Below are 22600 nucleotides of genomic sequence, written 5' to 3'. Positions count from 1 at the left end.
TAAATATTATTTGGCAATGGCTTCTCGTAAGAGAAGCATGACCTTTGTCATTTCCTTTTAGAATGTGTTACAATGTAAGAATACTTTAAATTGTACACAAAAAATAAACACTTTACCGTTCTTGAATTAAAAGGTCTAACATGTATTATAGTACAGGCAAATGTTTACTCAACTGTCGGATCTCAAAAGTGATCCCATTTAGTGAAGCCCAGAACCTGCTTGGAGAATGTGTTGCCCTATATTTCATGATAGAAAGAGTCCCTCTGTAATTTAGAAATTGTTTGTATGGTGACGGTGCTAATAAATGGAAAAATGTTCGTAAACCATATGATGAAAATATGCTACATCGTTTGTTCACAGCGGAGAAATTCTTAAAGAGAGTGTTCAGTCCCCTCTAAAATGCGATTTTTAGAGCAAATAATTTTTAATGTAGAATAATAATAACCACTGAAACAGACTGACCAGCGTTTTGTTAGAGTAAACCAGTCCGTTTGGAGAAAATTGATCTGCATTTGTCTGAAACGCTCCTCACATTTTCACAATGAACTACAATTCGTGCCAGCACTAGGACTTTTGAAATTCTGCCAGAGTTATACTGACTCCTGGAATCTTGGCATATTTGTTGATGTGTTGGGCATATCTGGCGTTCACTGGGTCCGTTTCCTTTCACAGCTACCTTGTATTGTCTTGTCCTCCAACCTGTTCTATTTTTGTGTTTCAGGTATCCAAGTGGACCAAATATCAGTTCTACAGATTTAGACTGCAAAAGAATGCAGGATCTGAATGGCTATCTTTCACAGATTTTTAGCGGCTCCTATGAACTTGCTCACGTATGTAAAATATATTTTAAATGTTGTTTTATCAATGCACCTGCACATGGAAAGTAGACATTGTTTATGAGCTGACCTGTTACATTTTAAATCTAGCTGCTACAAGTAGGTTTTCAATTAAAACGTATACGGTCATTACACAGCAGCCATCATTTTAGTGGAAGAATTAATAATTTTACACATACATTCTTAACACAAATTTTCTGCTGCAGTTCTACTCTGCATTATTATGTATACAAACTGAAATGAAAACATCGAAGTTAAATTGCATGCCAACAGTTTTGGTTACATGCAGTGAAAACCTTCAAACATTCTTGATATTATGTGGTGATGATGTTCTAATACAAAAAGAAGAGAGGCACATAATACTAAGCTTCAAATGCACATAATTTAATATAGCAGCAAACCCTCGTTTATGGTGATGGTTCTTAAACTTAAATATGAAGATATTCCATTTTTGTTCACCAGCATCAGTGAACGTGAGAGAAATGTTGCATAAATACTATTATTTGCATGGTATCAGTGGATGTAATGGCACAGCCGTGCTAAAGCAAAGTTAAAGACTAATTTAAATATTTTCATCAACTACTATGTTCTGTCAATACCTTCACCCAAGACAAGGGAAGAGAAACTGAGGGTTTAGAAATTTTGGAGTTCGATATTGACCAAGGTGGGAAATTTTCCATCTGCTTTTTATTCTCAATTAGTCAGGTCGAAAGCACAAATAAAGCCCTAGAATCACATTTCAAAGGGTTTAATAATCACAATCTTGACGGCAAGACTTAGTGATTACTGCAGTTTGAACTTCCCTACAATAACACACTTTCCAGTGTAAAAGCTGAGTATCCAAGATGCATGATTTTCTCATTATCCCCATTGTCAGGAGCCACCAACATGATGGTACACAAACAAATTGTTCAGAATGCTGGTGAAGCACATTTGATAAAATTCACGGTTTCTTTCTGATGCTAAATAAGGAAAACTATGTTCAAATGACTTTGTTAGAAATACAGTTAGATTTGTCACAAAAACGTGGGGGTATTGGCGCCCTCTCCAATTTAGAAGTAATGACTTCACTTTGTATAAGTTGAACTTGGTGGTGATTGGACGATTCATCCTGTTATCACCAGCTCTATTAAATAATTATTGTGATTTTCGTTAGACCTCTTCTGGGTGTATTATACTAGATTTTCAGACTGTCGTGTCACAAAGTCTGTCCTAGAAGGGAGTTCCTGCCTCTCGGATCATACTTCATTCCTTTACTCTGTGCCATAATAAACCTGTATATGCATGTAACTCAAGACAAGACTGTATAGTAAGTGGCTTGCCTAAATTATAAGCTTGGTACCAGGAGTAAACATCCTCTTACCTCATGTATCCAATCCAATATGAGCTGGAGGAAACATTATGCAAGAACGTCCAGCTACAATGTGGCCCTAATTGACTGATGGAAATGAACATTATTTAATTCCATGTATTAATGAATGTCATTCTTAGATAGCATCATCCTGGTTTTAATGGTGTTTCTTTGATGTATGATTCAGCATGACGTATTTCCTCTTTTATTATTGAGTTGACACCCCCTGTCATGGCCAGTAATCCATCCTTTTTGGTAACTACAACCCCATATATTGCGTGTAGCTCTTGTGGAGGGTATTGCATCTTTGGGGATCAGGGCTGAACCGAATGTGCACTTTTAGGAGAGTGTCACATAGGTATTTCTATATGCAATGTATTCAATATTCAATTAGTTTATTTGTTACGGAACTCCAACTGAGGTCCACAAAAATACACCAATACAATAAAAACGACATACTTTATAACAAATACAATTCTTAATAAATATCCAGAAATGTTTTAAAAAAATGAAATATTCTATAACAAGTCATTTCATTTGGAGGGGACAGCACAAAAGATCGTGCCTCCTGAGCAGAACAAATATTACATTTAATAAATAAGGGTCTCAAAAACATTCGCCTTGCCCTTAGAAGTTCTGGGCACACAAATAACACATGATTAAGATCCTGTATTTGGGAACAACAAAGTTCACAGATTCTCTCTTCTCTGGGAATTTTTTCCCAAGTGCTTGTTACTTCTCTCAAGGGCAGCAAGTTAGTTCTTAAAAGTAGTATTAGCCTTCTAATTCCGTGTGGAATGTTCCATGAGAGATAGGACTGAGGTCTGCTCCCCATCGCACTCGCACAGATCACCCCATTACGGGCTTTGGGATGACTTAAAGCCATATCTCTTGCCGTACTAATCGTGCTTATTGACTTCTTTAGAAATTACTTCAATACAGGCTTTGGCATGGGTAAATCACAGTTTAAATTAAGCCCAAATAAATAGTTTGCGTTGGCAAATGATCTAAAAAAAGCTGATTTATCTTTTAATTTTACGAATATTTCCAACTTCAAGGCGGCCCTTAGGGTGCCCTCATCCCCCCAAAAAAGGGAGTCCCCCCCCCCCCTCAGAACCGCTGCCAGGGACAAAATATAAGAAGAAACTGAATGAAATTCCAGACGAAGAACATGTGGGGCAGCCAAGGAATTTAAACTACAAATTTGACGGAAAAACCGGCCTTCAGCCTTATCAAAAGAGAGCCAGTAATTCTTATCCAAGACTTCTGCAGCATAATTTAATGTAGGGGGGATTTTAACCTTAAATACTGACAGAACATGATTAAAATGACGTCTCTCACAGGTCTTATAAAATCTATTAGAGCTCCGGCCTTTTGTATACATTTGTAAATGAATGCGCATAGTATTGAGTGCTGTGTACATACAAATCACTTTGCATATTTACAAGTAGAATTACTGGCTGGGCAATGAATTATTGAGTATTGTTTTTTGGGTTCCTGTGGACTGGAGTGCAGCCCACCCCAGCTCCCCTAAGTAGACTTGGACAGCTCTACCTCGCTCCCCTCGGAGGGTCAAGTGCTACAATGAGGTACTTGCATTCCATTAAGGGACATTGTGGCTTTATGGCTTGTGAAGGACCCATATCCTTTGCAACTAATAACCAGATTTCTTACATCAGTTTTTGCCTTTTTGTGCAAAGTTTTAGCGTGATATGTATCCGAACATTCAAATAGGCGTGTGGCCACATTTTGCATTAAATAATACTGCAAAATCACATGTGACATGAACAACAGTCATTCGTGCTAGGCTCATTTGCATTCTTCGTCTGCTACTGTGATAGGAGCTTTACCTGTTAAAAGTTTTAACTGGATGTACCATGTTACAACGCATACCATTACGACTACCTACTGTTACAACGCGACCATTACAACCCATACCATTACAACGCATAGCGCTTTGAGGTGCTGGATAGTGGTAAGTATAATTTACTATTCTAACTCCAGTCCCCGTGGACACTAGGGAAGGTGGTGGATAGTAAATTATACTTATTCCCTATCCTAGAGCGCCCCCCAGCGCAATGCGTTGTAATGGTATGCGTTGTAAAAGTTGCGTTATAACAGTAGGTAGTTGTAAAAGTTGCGTTGTAACAGGTGTATACCGTTTTAACTATGTGACATGGCCTCATGAAGTAATTTGCATAACAACCTTAACACGAAACACTGGAAATTAAGTGAGGATACGTTAAAGTAAATGCGATTTTTCCTGGGCCAAATTTGCAGCAGACTGTTATGCTAAACACAATGATTTTCCATATCAGGTATGCCAAGCGCCCTGCTACCTAGTGTTATTGTGCAGCATCTCTACTGGCTCAAATGGAATGGTGATCTTATTTCTAATGCCAGTTTCAAATGCAACATTCACCTCAAACTCCTGCCAAACCCCCATTCCTACCCACTGTTCCACAAGAACTATTTTGCGAGCCCTTTAATTACTTACTAACTGGTCAGAATTGAAGTCAATAATAGAGACTGCTGCTAAACAAATGCAGTGATGGCAAATGAGAAGAGAAGCTCCTGCAACTAACCTCGAATCCGAACCAGAATAGCTCCCAAGCCCATTGGCTACAAGGACATTGTAGCACAATGAAGAGCTCCTCGAGACTAGTGCTCCTAGTAGGCTCTCAATCAAGACTCAGCTCTCCTCTAGGGCATTTTTAGTGGGAAACAGTGTAAAGAGAAAGACCCCAACTGATAGTGCCAATCCTTGCTGTCGTAGCCGGTCAAGCGCCAGTTTGCACCAGTCTTGACATTGGGAGAGCTGACCTAACCTCAGACTAGTCAGGCTCTGGCTGGAATGCAAGAAGAATTGGAGCTGCTGCAATAAATTATTGTGAGAAAGTGGCTCTATATTTACTGGACTAGAATGAAGTACAGTGTGTATAGAGTCCACCAACCCCAGAGGTATAACAGAGGTTAAAGTCAGAACTGACTTTACTCTCCAAAGTGGTAGCTTGGTCGAGCAGTAAGGCAGTACCAGAGGACAGTGTGAAGCATTTGTTGTACACACTCAGTCATTAAAAGGTTTCACGCACTCAAGGAATGAACTCCACGCAAATAGTTTTTATATTCACAGATATAGTTGTTTTATTTTTAGAACCAACAGTTATAAAAATATACTTTTCTCGTTATGAGTAATCTCATGTAATTACTTTGCAAAGGAGCAATAACGTTTGTGCACACAATTAATACAGTTTTGGTAGTAAGCAACACAATCCTAAAACACAGTACAGCATTGGGCTAAATGGGATTTCCCACAAGTAAGTACAGTTGATTACTACACAGACTACTTTAGTAGCTCCAGGACTAGATCCTAGGTTCAGTCCTAGGGTCTAAGCTGAAACCAGATTAGCAAAAACGTTTTAGTTACTGTAGTGAATTTTCATGAATATAAAGCTGTTTTAAAAGTTCACACTTAAAAACTTTTCAATGGAAATCTGACAATGTTATTCAATGGGAGAAAATTCAGGTTGCAGGTAAAGTACGATCGCGTTACTAGGGTCAGGTAAGTATAGTTAGTTCAATCCCAGCAGCACAGGGCCGGCCGGGTGCAGAGGTAGGTAGGCCCAATGATATCCAATGCGGGAAAGGGGCCCTTCGGTTGGTGGCTGCTGACTAGCAGACCACGCGGCTGTAGGAGCTGGGCTCCTGGTCACTTGCTCAGGGCAAGGGGGGGACCAGGATAGGACAAGGGTGGCACAGCCAGCGGCATTTGGGCGGCTGGGTGCAGGGTGCTCTTGAGCCGTCGGGCACTCAATGTTATCCAACGGGAAAGGTCAAAAGGGAACAAAGGATGCAGGCTTGGGGACTGAGACTTTCCAGGGGTGACCAGCACTTCGAGAGGTAATTTGGGGTCTTGGAGCACAGGTAGGTACCCCAAAGGGAGGCACAGGGAGCTGCAGGGCGCCGGGTGCAGGTGTGTCTTTGGGTGTCGGAAAAGCTTACCCTCAGCTGGTCGCAGTTGGGGTGGCCCCTGATTCTGAGTCTGCAGGCGTCGTCTGGTTTGTTGAGGAGGCTCTTTGGGCACTGGACTTTGGGTCCCAGTCGCCGGGGGGATGTCCTCATGGTCTTGGTTTGGTTGAGCACGGCCCGGGCTCGGCGGATGCAGAGTGCGCTGGTCCGGAGCTTCCTGGCTGGCACCAGGGTGGTTGTTGCAGCAGAGCCTCTGCTGAACGGAGTCCCAATCTTCAAAATACTCAAGGCAGGCAGGTCCTCTGGGTGTCCCAAGATTGCTGTCCGCAGGAGTCACCGGGGATTAGCAGGAGCAGGTTCCAGGATCAACAGGCTGGTAGGGCTGGGGCCAAGTCAGTTGTTGTTGTCCTGTTGTTAGCAGCGGCACGGCGGGTCTTCTTCTTCTTGATCTTCTTTCTTCTTTGTTTATCAGAATCTAAGGAAGGAAGGTTCAGGGAGCCCCTAAATACTGAATTTAGGGGCGTTACTGGTAGGGCAAGGTCAGAGACCAATGGGTCCCTGCCCTGGGGTGAGTACACCCCCTATCCTGCTCCTCTCCTGTGGGAGGAGGGGCAGGAGCCTAACTGTGATTGGGCAAGGCTCCCCATCTTCAAGATGGCCGGAGCCCGGGGTCTTGCTCCACCTCGTCTCCCTCACCTGAGGGGTGGGGTTGGCACAGGCTGGCACACCCCCCTTCCTGACGTAGTTTTTCCCGCCAGTCTTCCCGCCAGAGTGGGGGTCAGGACGGGTGTGGGCTGGTTGCTTCCCCCTGCCCATCCTGGGGGAGGAGACCTAGCACCTTGCCCAGGATGTGCATTGTTGCAGGCCTAGGAGAGCGGGGGCTCTCCTACCCAGGGGTCCATAAACATGTCTGCTGTGTGGCAGCTTCTGCAGACACTCAGCCAGACGTGGATTGTAAGTTAGGTTTTCAGGGGGCATCCCTAAGATGCCTTCTGTTGCATCTTACATTAAATCTCACACTGGCATCAGTGTGGGTTAAATGTGCTGAGAAGTTTGATACCAAACTTGTCAATCTTCAGCGTAGCCATTATGGTGCTGTGGAGTTCATAATGACAACTTCCCAGCATACTCTTAATGGCATCACTGAACTTACAGTGCCCAGAAATGGCCCTGGGTACTGTAGGGGCACAGTGCTCGTGCACCTGTGCCCACACCACTGGCATAGGGCACCCAGCTAGAGAGGTGACTGATGTACGCCAGGGCAGTGGGTTTGTGGGCATGGCACACAGGGATGTGTGCCATGTCGAGTCTTTGTTTAGTTCTGTACCTAGGCAATCACCATGCAAAGGCAGTGTGTGGGTACCAAGGTACAGGGCCCCTAAGGGTGGCACAATAAGTGCTGCAGCCCTTAGGGGCCTTCTCTGGTCACCATGCCCTGGGTACCATTTACTAGGGGCTGATAGGTGGCCAGAGATGCCAATAGGGTTTTGTTTCAACACAGTTTTTAGGGAAGGAACACAGACCCTGGGTACCTGGTTGGCAGGAGCCCAGGGCTTACTCAGTCAAAGCAAATAAGTAGTCAGAAAAAAGTGGGGTCATACCAATGCAAGAAAGATGGCACTTGAATATCAAATCAAACAAGTTCACAGTGCCAGAAAGAGATGTACTGCAAAATCAAGATAGATAGAACAAACATAAAGACGAAGGTAAATGTGCCCTAATAGAAATGAATCAGACATAAAACTAAAAATGTTTTTAAATTTTGCAGTTTTGTAATTTGAATGAGTTATAGTTTGAAATATCCCTGTTAAAATTGCCATTAGTCTACAGAATGTCCACGTTTGTTCTTACTCCCTCATCTCCCAGACACTGCCTGAAGGTAAACGTGAGAGGTCAGCTTTCAAACTACCCAAATAGTTTTGTTTATCTTGTATATCAGTGGTTGTATATTCTAAGACTAGTGACCAAGTGAAAAAAAGGCTGCTGTATCGCAGTTACTCTGGAGCATTGTTTAAATGATAACGTGTCATAAAATAAATAGATGAATTAAATCATGTTACACAGGATCTGTCACTACTTAACACAGGTTTCGGGTGAGAATACAATGTATGTACAATCTATGGCCATTTGGAAATTCTTACAGTATGCCTAACCATTTTTCCACTGCCACCTCATACAAATGTGTTCATTTTCTTACATCATTTGTGTTCACTAAAACCTAGTGTTGCCATTGCCAAGCATGATCCAGGCAACACGAACTTTACGCCTCTGAAACCTTCACCTACTTCTGTTCACAGAAGAGTTCAATGATGCGACAAGCTTTTTTCCAAACTATTGCACCTAAAATGTAAGACATCTACTTGACAGATTAACGTGCCGAGACTGTTACTTTTCGGTTTTCCGAGCAGATGATTGCACATGCGTTTCTGCGGTGTGAGGCCAGCTCTGGGTGAAACACTGGGAAACCGTAAATTACCGGTTAAATGCGCGAGAATAGCCGAGTTCTCCAATATTGCAGCGTAAATCAAATGAATGGGACAAAACCTTCATGGCAGGCCATTGTGTACCACTTTATGTTTGTTAGAATAAATGGAGTCTGCAGGTTTGTACAAAATAAATCAAGGTTGGCCCTGTATCTTTAGCTTATAAATGCTTTACTGCATTAGATCTCTCTATTAATTGAGTAAGCAATGGGTACACTGTCAAATCAAAAAAAAAAGAAAAACAATTTGACATGGACTGCCAACATTTTCTGCAGGACCAAATTGACAAAATCATCCCTATTACGTGCCTTTAAAAAATACAGGCATTAGAAGAATGAATGATTGCTAGCATTAACTTTCAAAAAGCATAACATTCAAACACATAGAGACCACAACACCTTTGTGAGTATCCCTACACCACATATAGAAAATGCCTGTGTAATCTGAACACTATCCTGAAACAGACTCATAGCATGATGGAAAGAGAGGTTTGAGTGCTGATTTATTGGTTCGTAAGCCTTTTCAGTCTATCAATCAAACAGGATTTGTAAAGCGCTGCATATAAGCCGGTGATGATATCCAGGCGCTGGAGATTTCTGCTGCTGGGTGTAGTTAGGCAGGCAGCCAGGTTTTCAGACCTTTGCCTGAATTCTCGCAGAATGGGATAGGTTCGAAGGTGATGAGGGAGGCCGTTCCAGCTCTTGGCGGCCAGGTAGGAGAAGGAGTCTAGTTTCTTCTTTTCTCAGTGCTAGTGTATCCATGTTCAGTACATCAACATCAACATCATTCTATGGGAAGTGTATCTTTCAGCCTTGTTCATTTTTTGACTTTGAGCTTTCTTAGGGCATTGGACGTGGTTTATAAATTATAATATCTGTTAGAAATGAGGGTCTGTAGTTGGCAGTGGTATGCACCGGCCCAAGTAGGGAACCTTCCTTCCAGTCAGGATAAGGGAGTCATACCTAGATAGCCCCAGCTCACCCCCTTGGTTTCTTGGCACAAGCAGACATGCTTATCTCAGAGACAATGTGTAAACTACTTATACATATAACAAACAGTAACACAGAGGAAACACTAAAAACGGACACCACACCAGTTTAGAAAAATGTCATAGTAAAGTAATATAGGAGAAATTACTCTCATTTAAGAAACTTTCTTTGGCTTAAGCCATCGATGCTGCCAGTACAATTTAATCATGACAAGAATACATGAACATGATGAAAAATGTTTCCAAGAAACCTGACTATGCAATCAAAAACAGCTCTGTTCCTTCCAAAGGAAACTTCGATCACGAGAAGTAATTTGGGCCATTTTCCTTGTAAACTAGTGCTCTAAGCTGTTATCACTGTAGATCTACACACGTTTTGGGATCTTCCAATGTTTTTTCTGGCCGCAATAAAGGTTTTCAATCTCAGTGGAACTTTGGTGTAATTTTCTAAATTTGCATGGATAAAATGTTTGAGCTCGTGGTGTTGATGACAATATGAACAAGTTTCATAATGTAGTGTCAAGAGTTTTGTATTGTGAATAAACACACGTGGATTGCGAAGTTCCAAGAAATCCTTTAGCTTCTATCACTTTAGGAGGAATCTCACTGAATCTGCTATTGGACTCCCAAACCAGGTTTACTATCATCACTCTTGGTACTTCCTGAGGCATTGGAAAGATAGAAACCTGCTATCAAGACTGAATCTTTCCAGGGGTCAAAAAATTATCTTATTATATGCCTTATGCTGCCTTAGAATTTCAAAGGTGTTGTATTACTGAGATGGATACAGTACGGTTCGTAGGGCATTGTGCTACTTCCCAGCAAAAACAACCAGTTATTTTTTTTCTGTGAGCTGTGCAAAGAAATTGGGAGACATAGTATGGAGGCCTGCAGTCAAGTTATTGTAGATGTGCCTTGTGCAATGGTGAATGAAAGAGTTGTTACAGATGTTTTGGATGATCTCACCAACCTTAATGAGGGGTGCCAAGATAATTGTAAGGATGATGAAGGCTTCCTAAAGTATTTTGTGTTAGAAATTAAACTTATGGATGGCTATGCAACGGTTAAGCCCAAGTTGACAAATGTACCACTAAATTCAGTAGATAGTTTCATTTGCATTTCCCTTGTTGTAGCTAGAAAAATAAAACAGTATTGACAGTTTGTATTGGCCTCAATGCGCTCAACCAGTTTATTTGGATAGATGGTCTTCCACTACCCAGAACCAATTATCTAATATTTAAGTTAAACATATTCAGCTGATTAGACCTCCATTGGCAAAACACCAACTGACTCTTTCACCCTCATTGTGCAATGTAACAGCATTTTTCACACCTGATGGTCTCTTCTGCGGCCTCTGTTCAAGGGGTAATGGAGAAAATTGTGGGAGATTTGGAGGGTACATTGATCTTACAGGATGATGGCCCTTGTGGTTGAGAAGAACTAAGAAGACTACCATTGTATTTGTTGTCTTGGAAAGGCTGAGAGTGAGTATTTTATGATTGAGATGTAACAAATGTGTTTTTAGGCATGAAAAGTTAGAATATTTAGGCCCTGTCATTAGTGCAGTAGGTGTGAGTCTCAGGGCAGTGTTGGTTAAGGTAATAAAAGAGGCTCCTTTCCCCACGAACAAAGAAGTCATGTCCTTTGTAGTGCTTTTGGATTTCTATGTGAAATTCCTGCCACATTTTGTCATTGTGGTCAAATTCTTCACATGTTCACTAAACTAAATAAATAAAACAACTTTTCTCTGGAGAAAAGGGCAGGTGGATGCATTCTGATTTGTTCAATGCCTCTCTCTGCATTTATTTTTTTAAAGTAAATTCACAAAGGAGGAATTTAAAAAAAACACGAAAACAGCAGCCTTGAGTGTGCAGGGAGCTTCATGATGGCATTTGTGCTTTTTTCCTACCTTTCATGACGATGCCTTGCAAGGTGGTCCTTGGATTGGAAATGGCCACTTCGTTCTGAATAGAGCTCAGTGAGATCCATGCTGACTGGGTGACCCTATCAATGAACAAAACAAAGGCCAGTACTGGATACCCTTAACAAGGGATGGTTATGGTCACCTTATGAACAAAACATAACGGTCCAAATTACGTCATAAGTCAGAATTTTTAATTTATTTTCTTCAGTTAAACTTTTACTTTAGTAAATAATTTCACAAATAGATTGTGCATGTATAAACTTTTCAAACGTTAGACATAACAACACAAAAAATATTTTTACATATTTACAATTTTACAATTTACACACATCCTCTCAAACATTCATTCTGCATCCATCCAACACACAAACAATAAACAACCTTTTTGTCAAAAAAAGCAATTGAAATAGGCAATAAATGATAGTCTCTATTTGTATTTAGGAGCTGTTTTCAATTGAATCTATGGAATATTAATTCTTTTTAAGAAAACCAAAGCCTTATTGTAAAGAATTTTAGTCATATGACAAAAAGAGTTCAGTCAATCCTATTGAAGGTCAAAAGGTCGACGATTTATTTTTTTAAAGTAAATTCACAAAGGAGGAATTTAAAAAAAACACGAAAACAGCAGCCTTGAGTGTGCAGGGAGCTTCATGATGGCATTTGTGCTTTTTTCCTACCTTTCATGACGATGCCTTGCAAGGTGGTCCTTGGATTGGAAATGGCCACTTCGTTCTGAATAGAGCTCAGTGAGATCCATGCTGACTGGGTGACCCTATGGCAGACAGGCTACCAGTTCAAAAGTTTATGGTAGCAAAGCCATGCATGTCTCATCTGTGTGAACTCAGCACTTTTCCTGACTCTAAATAGAGTTGCAGAACTTCAAGTATGATGGAGCTGGAGCCCACCAATTTCTAGTACTGCTCCTCCAAATTTGAAATTACAGTGTGTGGGAAGTAGGATCAGCTTTCATGGTTACCCCCACTTTTTGCTGGTGTCAGTAAATGTTTTGACTAGTCTGGATGGGATCCTGCTAATCAGAACTCCAGCTACTGTACTTCCTCCCTAAATGTTATTATGTCAAGCACTTTGGTACCTCCACAATTTGCTACTTATGTATCCATGTAAGTCCCTAGTATATGGTACTAAGGTACCCAGGGCATACGTACACCAGGGATCTCCCATGGGCTGTGCCATGTAGTATGCCACCCATGAGAGACCACTCAAACTGTGACCTCATGATGTAGAGGGTCTCAGCTAGACCCGCTAGTGCAAGGGGTTCCCCCTTTTCAGCACAAGTCCTCAGACCATTAGGAAGAAGTTGGCACGGAAACTAGAATACAAAAAGTAATGTTTATTAGACCTCATGAGGTTGTACTACGATTCAAACAGCACCCTTCGGCATTGCAAGAAGTAGCACACCGAACTAAGAAAGCGTGGTTTATTTATACCCACATAGGGGCTCAAAAGAAGGCAGTACAAATACAAGAGCACAGTTTATGTACATATAAAGTAATATCGAGAGGCACAATCGAACAGTGGGAGGAGCTATAGGTTTGGAGACTAATACACAAGAGCTCCTTTGTGGAGCTTATCACAAACAGATGTGGACTCCTCAGGATATGTGCAGAAGCGGGGGATGCTAAATATAACTTGTTGCCGGGCAGATTTGAAGCACCGTGGACAGGAAGATAGGACAAAGCACATGGTCGACACAAGGCAGCGTGCAGCAAACAAAATGGCTACCCGGAATACAAAATGGAGTCCGCTAAATGTCAAGTTAACAGCTAAAACTAAGATGTCTTCTGCTAATGCTTAATCTAGTCGCTGTCAAATTACTTCAGACGACCCTTTCAGCATTAGCTGAAGACATTTGCCTTTCTAGGATAATCTAAATACTCATCTTGTATATCTATTCGCATCATATCAGCTACTTTCTTATCTAATATGTGTTGTGCTTTCATCTTCACGATATTCTCTTTAGTTGGCATACAAGTAGTAATACACATGGAGCATATCATCGGGCCTCAATAAATACACATACAACAGGTAAAAATCACTGCAATTGCGATACGTAGAACAGTCAATAGTTTCCAACCCCAAGCAGTGACTAGAGCCAAAAACCATCCAGAAAAGGACCAAGTATCATTCTTTGCGTGAAATTCTGTAGCTATCTTATGTAATTTAAAAATTGCATCATACACTGAAGGCGAGTTGTCAGGTATATAAACGCAACAGCTGCTTCCGATAATTTTACATGCTCCTCCTCGATCTGCTAGCATCACATCAAGTACCATCCGATTTTGTAATGCTACAATTCTTGCAACTTGTATCGCTTCAGTAATATTTAATAGTGCTATTACAGTCTGATAAGCATGGGCGAATTTTGCAAATCTCGCGTTCGCGAATTTTGCGGATTTGCGAACTCGCAATCCGCAAAATCCGCGAATTTGCAGATTTTTTTTTTGTGTTTGCGCGGGTTTCTGCCAGTTCGCGAGGGTTTTGTACAATGTCGCAAATTGCGAACTTACCTGTCGGGTCGCAAGTTTCGCGAACTTGTTGTTTCTACGTGTCCAGCCTGTTTGGGACACTCTTCTTCATCACTGCCACTCTCTGTCACCACTGCCACTCTCTGACTACTCATGCCACCCTCTGGCCCACCCATGCCACCCTCTGTTTCATCACAGCACCCTCTGGTTGTCCAGTCAGTGTACATTATTGTGGCAACGCAAGCACACCTTCCCTGCCTCAAGTGACCTGAATTAATTTGGGGCTGATTAATGTGTCACAGAATATTTTTTTAGCTGGCACCTGCTTCCTTAGTGCTTCCTGATTAGTGATCTTTTGCACTTGCTAAGTGCTTTCATTGTTGCAAAATTAGTTACAACACCTGCCCTGCCCCAACTGACAATAATGAATTAGGGGCTGATTAATGGATTTGAACTTCCAGCCTGGCTCCTGCTTGTCTCCCTTAGCTGTAATTCAGGACCTTTGTGGCATATGTGTAACTATTCTGAGGTTCAGAGCAGGGTCACATAATAGTTTCAACTGGCAACTGAACTCTGGAGGGGCCCCTCAGGAAGCACTGCAGGAAATGGCTACTAATGATGAGCCTGAACTTTTGAACCTGGTAAGTAGTTTCAGTTTTGCTAAGATCGTATTTCAGCAATTTTGCACTTATTCGCGGGGCGCGAACTCACGCGAACAGTGCGAACAGTGCGAGCAAAATCCGCTGCTCGCGGATTTGCGGATTTTGCAGGAGATTCGCAAATCTCGCGGATTGCGAATTTACCGAAAATCCGCAAAATCCGCGAGCGAAACGGATTTTTCGCCCATGCTTACAGTCTGATTAGTGACAGCTTCTACCACTCTGGTTTACCTTCTTACTTTTCTGCTGTTCAGAGCAGCGCCCACAAAAGAAAACAATCCCAAATTAAAATCAACATATTGCGGTAGACTAGGGTCTGTTTGATCCACTTCATCAGTGCTTATAGTTCTGTTGTTCCTGTTCAATGAAACATTCTGATACAGTTTAAAATCTCGATAATATGATGCAGGTGTCAAGAAAACAGGTGGTAATAGAAAAGATACATAACATACTCCTGACCAACCAACTGGTAATTGATTATATCCATTACTGTCACATACTAAATATGTATTATGTGAAGCTAAAAACAAGCTATTATTCGCTCCATCTATATTTAATACTATAATACATTCGCTCACTCTAACTGGAACTTGTCCAGAACTTTGTACACATAAGTCTGCTTTAGTCTTTGTTACAGAAATTACAAAAGGTTAATTTATGGCAAAGTCCCTTGTGCGGGTGAAGACATATGGCATGGAGAAATTGTCCGGTCGATATTCTTCCCATTCCCATATGTCCTGATAACATTCTTTATTCAAATGGAAAAGAAGTCCTCCTACTGTAGGTTTCCTAGTCGAGAAAAGCAAAGTGTACCAGGCTCGACAAGAGCCATTATGCGAAAAGTGAAGTGGGATAAAAGGGGTTCCTCCTTTCTTTTGATGCGCTGGAATCATACCACATATCCAACAATTATTGGTATTTGTAGCACAATGTGTGTGGTGTAGCATCTAAACAAACATATAATTAAGGTAGGATTAGCAGTGTTTCTGTTCGTGATATGGAAGAGTAAAATGCGCGTGCTCTTCTTGGATGGGAGTAGTGGCAACTAATAATTCACGAGCAGGGATCATCACTTCATTAGACCAAGTGATCACCGCTATAATTGTCAAAGTAGCAAAGAACCCTATAACACCGAAAATATTCTTTTTATTCATTTTAGAAGCAAAATCAACTATTTCTAGAAAATGAGAAAACACAAAAGAAAAAAAAGAAAAATAATTCAAAGAGCTCTTCTCCCTTCGGTAGACGTTGGTTTCTTGACCGAAGTTCAAGACGGGTGTCACTACACTTGGCAGGCTGCCCCCCCCCCCTTGTAATATCGGGATTCCGTTTCCACTACCCAGGGTGGTTGCTCAACCTGTCTCTTTCAAAACTGCAGATTCTTTTCTCGGCCTCAAACTGTATCGCAATGCTCCAGGAATCGTCTGGTCCGGGAAGAACTCCGCAGATTCGTCTGGTGATACAGCTTGGTCTTTCTCCGTAGTCAGAATCTCTTGATGATCGGTCAGCATAGCAGGTTCCACCAAGGTCGACAATACCTTGTGACAATGGGTACTATGCACCAAATTTTTCTTGTTGGTGACTCGAACCGCTGTTCTCGTGGCAAGGAGCACCTGCTCTGGTCCACGCCACCTCGGCTCCAAGCTGCTTGACCTCTCAAACGACCTGATCATTACATGATCACCAGGTCGGAGGTTATGGCCTTCACCAGTAGATCTGTGAGGGACTGCTTCTCAAACCTGTTGATGAATAGAAACCAAGCTGTCAGTTAATTGTGCCAAATATCATTCAATAAGACACAAGGTACATCACATATAGAATTCGGTTTCGGAACTCCCCAGACATTCATGGGCCTTCCAAACACCACCTCATAGGGGGTGAGGCCTGTTCGAGAGTGTGGCACTGATCTAATAGACAACAATGCCAAAGGCAACGCATCTGGCCAAGTCAAAGATGTAGAAGCCTGTATCTTCGCTATTTTCAGCTTCAGAGTAGCATTATACCTTTCCACCAACCCTGCTGATTGTGGATGGAACACTGCATGGACCTTCTGTTTGATACCTAACCCATTCAGGACATACTTGATAACTTCCCCAACAAAATTAGGTCCGTTATCGCTCCATAGGAGTTTGCAAACACCAAATCTAGTGAAGAATTCCTTCAGCAACACTTTATCCATAGTAATAGCAGTATTATCCTTCGTGGGGTACGCTTCAATCCATTTACTGAAAGCTAGGACATACTTCAGAATATTACAACGCTCAAGTTGGATATAGTCCATTTGCAGGACTTCAAAAGATGCAGTTGGTGTAGCAAATCCTCCAGCTTGAGTTCGAGTCCCCTTTCCTGATTTATATTGCAAACAAATCAAACAGGACTGTACTACTCTCTTAGCTGTGCTAGCAATTTCTGGATGCTCCCAAACTTGCATAAGCAATTTCATTATTGCTAAAGCTCCAACATGCGCTAGCCCATGTGCCATCTGAACCATAGGTTGTACAAAGACTATAGGCAGCTTCCACCTATCCATCTGCTTGTTCCGTCAACAACCCTCGTCATCCAACTCTCCCTCTTCAGACCATTGTTCACGGTTCTTTTCAGAAGCAGATTTCTGTATCTCTCGTACTTCCTGCCTTGCATCATGCCAACGCTCAGCTTGTGACTTCACTACATACATAGAAGTAGTGCTGCTCTGCGTCACAGTTTCACTTGCCACGTGATCTACAAAGGCATTACCTTGTCCAATCCTGTCTGTTACTTTCTTGTGTGCACTACACTTAACAATGGCTATTTTCTTTGGATATGTCAATGCAGTCAAAAGATTATGCACTAAGTCCCCGTGCATTATCAGCAAATGGAAATGAGATGTAAGAAAGCCTCTTTCTGTTAAAAGTTAGGCTGCAAACGTCAACATTATCGGCGCCATCTTGCTCTTTTTCGAGCCCATTCGTGCGCGTAAGCGGCAGCCATTTTAAGCACCATGGCCTCCCTGCCCTCGCTGATAGCCAGCGCGTCTCTCTCTCCTAATCTCGCAGGCATCCCTCGCACGCTGACAACCCCCTCCCGCTCCCATATGCCTCAGGTCATAAACCCCCCCTTCAGCGCAGCTCTACCTCGGAATCCCATCCCGCTCCCAGCGCGACACCTCCCTTCATCCCTTTCATGGTCCCAAGTCCTTTGATACAAACCCCCTTTTCTTGTGTGCCCGTTTGTCTCCCTTGTTCCCAGGCCGCCACCTGGCCCTGCGGATACTGTTTATCACACCCCCGTACAGTAGGAAGCTTCCCCCTATCAAAGGACCCTCGAGTCGTTCGAACACCCTTCACCCCATGAGATCCGATCAACTCCACACATTCCGTGAATCGGCGGAATGTCCAGCTGCGCGATAATCATCACCTGTTGTGACCAGGGTGGGGGTTTCAACTGTAAACGTGTAGGAACGGGCTTGAAACGGGGATTCCTAGGATGCCTTTCCGAACATCAAAGTATTGACAAATATGTGTTTCATGTAATAAAGCAATAAACCTGTGTATAAGAGGCCAGGCCTCAGAGATGCGGTTAGAGCACCTCGTGACGATACTTGCTGTCCGAATTGATGTGTTCTCCTCCGGAGAGAATAAACCCTCGTTTCCTGCCTTTCAGTCTCCAGCGCCTGCTTCTTCATTAATTAATATTTTGTGGGTAATAGAGGCGACACCGCCGGGCAACACAAAAGGGTCTTTGGTCACTGGTTGTCTAGCTACCCTTTTACAATTGGCGTCCCAAGCGTGGGGCCCATCAGCGACTCGTGGATCCAGTGGGAGAGGTCCTGACGACAGAGTGAACGACTGCAACGATCGGGAGGTACCCTGTCCGATAGACCCTCGTCTGACAGCCGATCATCCGAACTTCACTGGTTCCGAACAGACCTCTCTCGAGTGATCTACGGTCCTGACTGGGAACCATCAGGAGTGCCGCGAGGATTACGAAGAAAAGAGGACGATCGGGCGCTGGATTCGGAAGACAAGAAACTGTCCATGCAGTCCGGGTAAGGCCGTGTAGACACGACGAATTAAGAAATTGTTTGATTGATTGAAAAAATACTAGTATTACTCTTTGTTAATTTATTTGGAGATTCGCTGTCTGCAAATGGAGAAACAACAGGCTCTCCCTTTACAAACAGTGAAGGATAGGTAACGCATCCGTCGTGCCTATCTTTCTCCCCCACTGATCAATTGCCCCTCCCCATTGATTAACTGTTACGGATCGTTTTTCTGGAGATTCTCTGTCTACAAACAGGAAAGAATAGGTTCCCTCTTTGCAGATAGTGAAAGGGTAGGTAACGCAGACCTTTGCGGGCCTACTTATTCTCCCCATCGACCATTTTATTGACCATTTTATTGACCAAACATTAACTGCCCGATATTGATTCATGAGGTATTCACTGCCTGCAAACAACGTAGAATAGAAATATTCTGTCTAGTCTTTGCACGCGGTGATAAGATAGGTAGTGCTGACTATTATCCCCATTGTGATCCGTCATGCCTGTCTTCTCCCCACTGATTGGTAGCCTGTTTAGCCCGGACCGCTTATTAGAGATGAACCATCCGGCTCCACTGGAAGGCACCCCTAATAAGGACATGTTCATGAAGCATGGATTGATCGCTATAGCCTATAGCAAGCTGTGGCATAAATATACGAAAAAGGATCGAGAAAGTCAGTGGCCACTGATAGGATCCTTCGATGATGATAAAATAAACGCACTAGAAACAGCCCTTGGTAAAAACAAGACGACGCCCACTATGCTCGATAGTTTCGGCATGTGGCGCAAAGAAACTGAACAACGTTCAGTTCAGTTCAGTTCAAAAGCTTTTATTCGATTTGTACATACAAATCATACAAGCAAAATACATAATTGAAATATTAAAATCACCATATAATCTTTCCTAAAAAAGGGAAAAAAGCTAAAGTGCAGCAAGTGGAAAGTAATCATGCCTCAATAGGTCAACATGTTTTTATAAAATACACGACGTTCTTACATGGACTAACTGGGAATTTGATTTGTACATACAAATCATACAAGCAAAATACATGATTGAAATATTAAAATCACCATATAATCTTTCCTAAAAAAGGGAAAAAAAAGCTAAAGTGCAGCAAGTGGAAAGTAATCATGCCTCGATAGGTCAACATGTTTTTATAAAATACACGACGTTCTTACATGGACTAGCTGGGAATCAGTAGAAATTACTTACTAGGCCTTTCCTGGGAACTGTATATTAAGATTGTTAAATAATCATTCGATACTGTGGATCACTGCATAAATACCTTAATTACAGAAATTGATATGAAATTCAAAAAGAAATAAAACATATGTATACAGACAGGAATGATAACAATAATTTCATCATAAATAAACCCTGGCAGCTGTATAACACAAGTACAGACAGGTAAGTAGACAACATTATAGTACAATACTTTTCCTGGCAGCTGTACATTTTAAAATAAAAGTAGCCAAGAAGAAACAGATCTCCTCATTCACTAATAAAGATAAAAATATCAATGCTGTTTGTGTGGTACAGATGTTATATTTGATAAAAATTGGTTTAAGGTATTTTAGCCTGAGATACTGGTAAAATTTACAAAAAAGTAAAAAATGGCAACTACTCTGACGAGAGGTACCGTCACACGGACATGGTGTGTTTGAACTAGTTTTTGTGTTTGGAAAAGCAACCAAGTGGTGTACAATACCCAATCTGACCCGTGTTAAAACATACTGGTGGGAAGGGCGGGTCACAAATACAAGATAGGATTGTAGTCCAGAAGCTAAATTTAAATCTTTGTAAAATTTCATAGTAGCAAGATTTCCAACAGCTTTGTCTCGCTCAGCCTTACGAAAATTAAGGAACGTTGTCTTAATTTCTTTTTTTGAAATGAAGACAACCTTTTCCGGCTCACGGAACACATTAATGTTGAACAAAAGTAGATACCAATGATGGATGTATCTTAACCATAATACCCGTGAGGAATGATCCAAACCTATACAGTCAAGGATAATATCCTGAGTGAATCGGGTCTCCGGCTTAGCCCAAATAGAACGCCACAATAAAAGTGGCCGAACTGCTGCTAAGTCCGAGATGTACTCGATCCCAACTTCTTCATGGATCAACTGTATGGAGGCGGAAGGGGGAACACATAATAGCCTCCTTAAGAACTTGTTTTCCTCCTTCTGCAGGAGAATACCCTCACAGTGACCCCACATATGTTCGTCATATCATAGATACTTCGTGAGCCAAGTTTAGAGGCAAAACGAAAAATGCTACTAGTGGACCGTAACATTTTTGTTTTTACGGCATCAAATTCCGCATTCCAGGACCCACTGTTGCTATATGTTATACCCAAATAACAAAAGGATTTAACAGAGGTCAGCTTTTCCTTATCTAGGAAGAAAGTATGCTTTACCTGCTTAGCTGCCTGACCACATGACATTACATATGTCTTAGTTTTATTCACACGAAGCTGCCTAGCTTGTATAAACTGCGTGAAATTATTAATTAGGCGCTGTAGGCCCAACTGTGTTCGAGATAAAAGAACAGCGTCATCCGCATAAAGTAACAGTGGAACAGGTTTACCACCAATCAGGGGGGCATCTGCTAAGATGTCGGTCAGGGATCGATCTACACCATTTATAAAAAGGGAAAATAAAAGCGGGGCTAAAACACAACCCTGACGTATGCCCCGAGATACTCTAAAGAACGGGGTACATTCGCCAAGGGTGCCATAGCGGACTTTACATGAAAGTTTTTCGTATAGTCTGGCTAAAAAATACACTATTTCCCTTGGTGCCCCTGCGTCAAGCAGAACCTCCCAAAGAATACCATGGTTAACCAAATCGAAAGCGCTGCTCAAATCAGCAAAACATAAAAAGAGGTTGCCACTTTTGGCCACAGTATATTTACTGATTAAAAGGTCCAGATTTACGCATTGGTCCAGGGTACCCAGACCTTTGCGGAAACCGTATTGGACTCTAGTTAAGATGTTAAAATCAGTTGCCCAGTCTTCAAGCCTCTTCAGCAAAATCCTACTCATCACCTTTACAGAGGCATCCAGTAATGAAATTGGGCGATAATTAGATGCCTCTGACTTGTCGCCCTTCTTATGTAAAGGAATGATGATCGATTGACCCCAAGTAGAAGGGAATTCGTTTTCAGCCGCACAATTAAAAATCCTTGTCAAAATGGGAGCCCATAACGCTGTTTCATCTTTATATAAATCCAGCGGGACCCCATCGGGGCCAGGTGCCTTGCCTCCTTTGCTTAAAGAAATTGCTTCCTGACATTCTTCCAATGTTATAGCCAACGAAAGGGGCAACCATGGGTTTAAATCTGGTGATGGTGACTCAGAAGTTAGCCCTTCAGGGTTAAATATTTTAGAAAAATGATTAACCCAGTCGCTACATGCCACATATGAGGTCAGTTCTGGAACATTTTCTCTACTGAGAAACGGACTATTAATCGTTTCCCAATAGAGTTTACTGTTTTTAGTCTCGGCAGCCTCCCTCAGCTTGTCCCACGCCTCAGACTGTAATACCCTTTTCCTTTTGTTAATAGCTAATTTGTAACTAGCCCTGAGGTGTTGTATCACAGTCTTAACACGTGGTTTGGTGCCTAGCGCATTCTTTAAGTTGCGGAGGGCGACAATACATGTCTTATCAAACCACCCCTGCTTTTGACCACTGTTGGCTGACGGGGTCTTAGTGAAGATACCCTCAATAATATTGTTCATAGATACAAAGCATTCTATTAAACAGCCAGAGTCACTGTCATCATCCAAACAATAACTAATTTGATTCTTGCATTGGGTGACAACCTCCTTCTGCTTGACTTTGGAATTTAAACCAGTCCATTTAACCCTAAGGCCCTTTG

General features: G+C 42.0%; 1 protein-coding gene across 1 annotated transcript in view; it reads left to right on the top strand.

The window, feature by feature from the left end:
* The window catches only part of PIK3C2G (phosphatidylinositol-4-phosphate 3-kinase catalytic subunit type 2 gamma), a 1914223-nt gene that overhangs the window by 1773863 nt on the left and 117760 nt on the right, over window positions 1-22600 (top strand). The window contains exon 29 of the mRNA XM_086920790.1: window positions 722-830. Within this exon, the coding sequence (XP_086776916.1) occupies window positions 722-830 (109 nt within the window). The remainder of the gene's footprint in view (window positions 1-721; window positions 831-22600) is intronic.

The sequence above is a fragment of the Lissotriton vulgaris genome, chromosome 1_1 (assembly GCF_964263255.1).
Source record: "Lissotriton vulgaris chromosome 1_1, aLisVul1.2, whole genome shotgun sequence".
Classification (NCBI taxonomy): Eukaryota; Metazoa; Chordata; class Amphibia; order Caudata; family Salamandridae; genus Lissotriton; species Lissotriton vulgaris.
The sequence above is the reverse complement of the archived record's forward strand: the minus strand, read 5'-3'. Positions and strand labels throughout refer to the sequence as shown.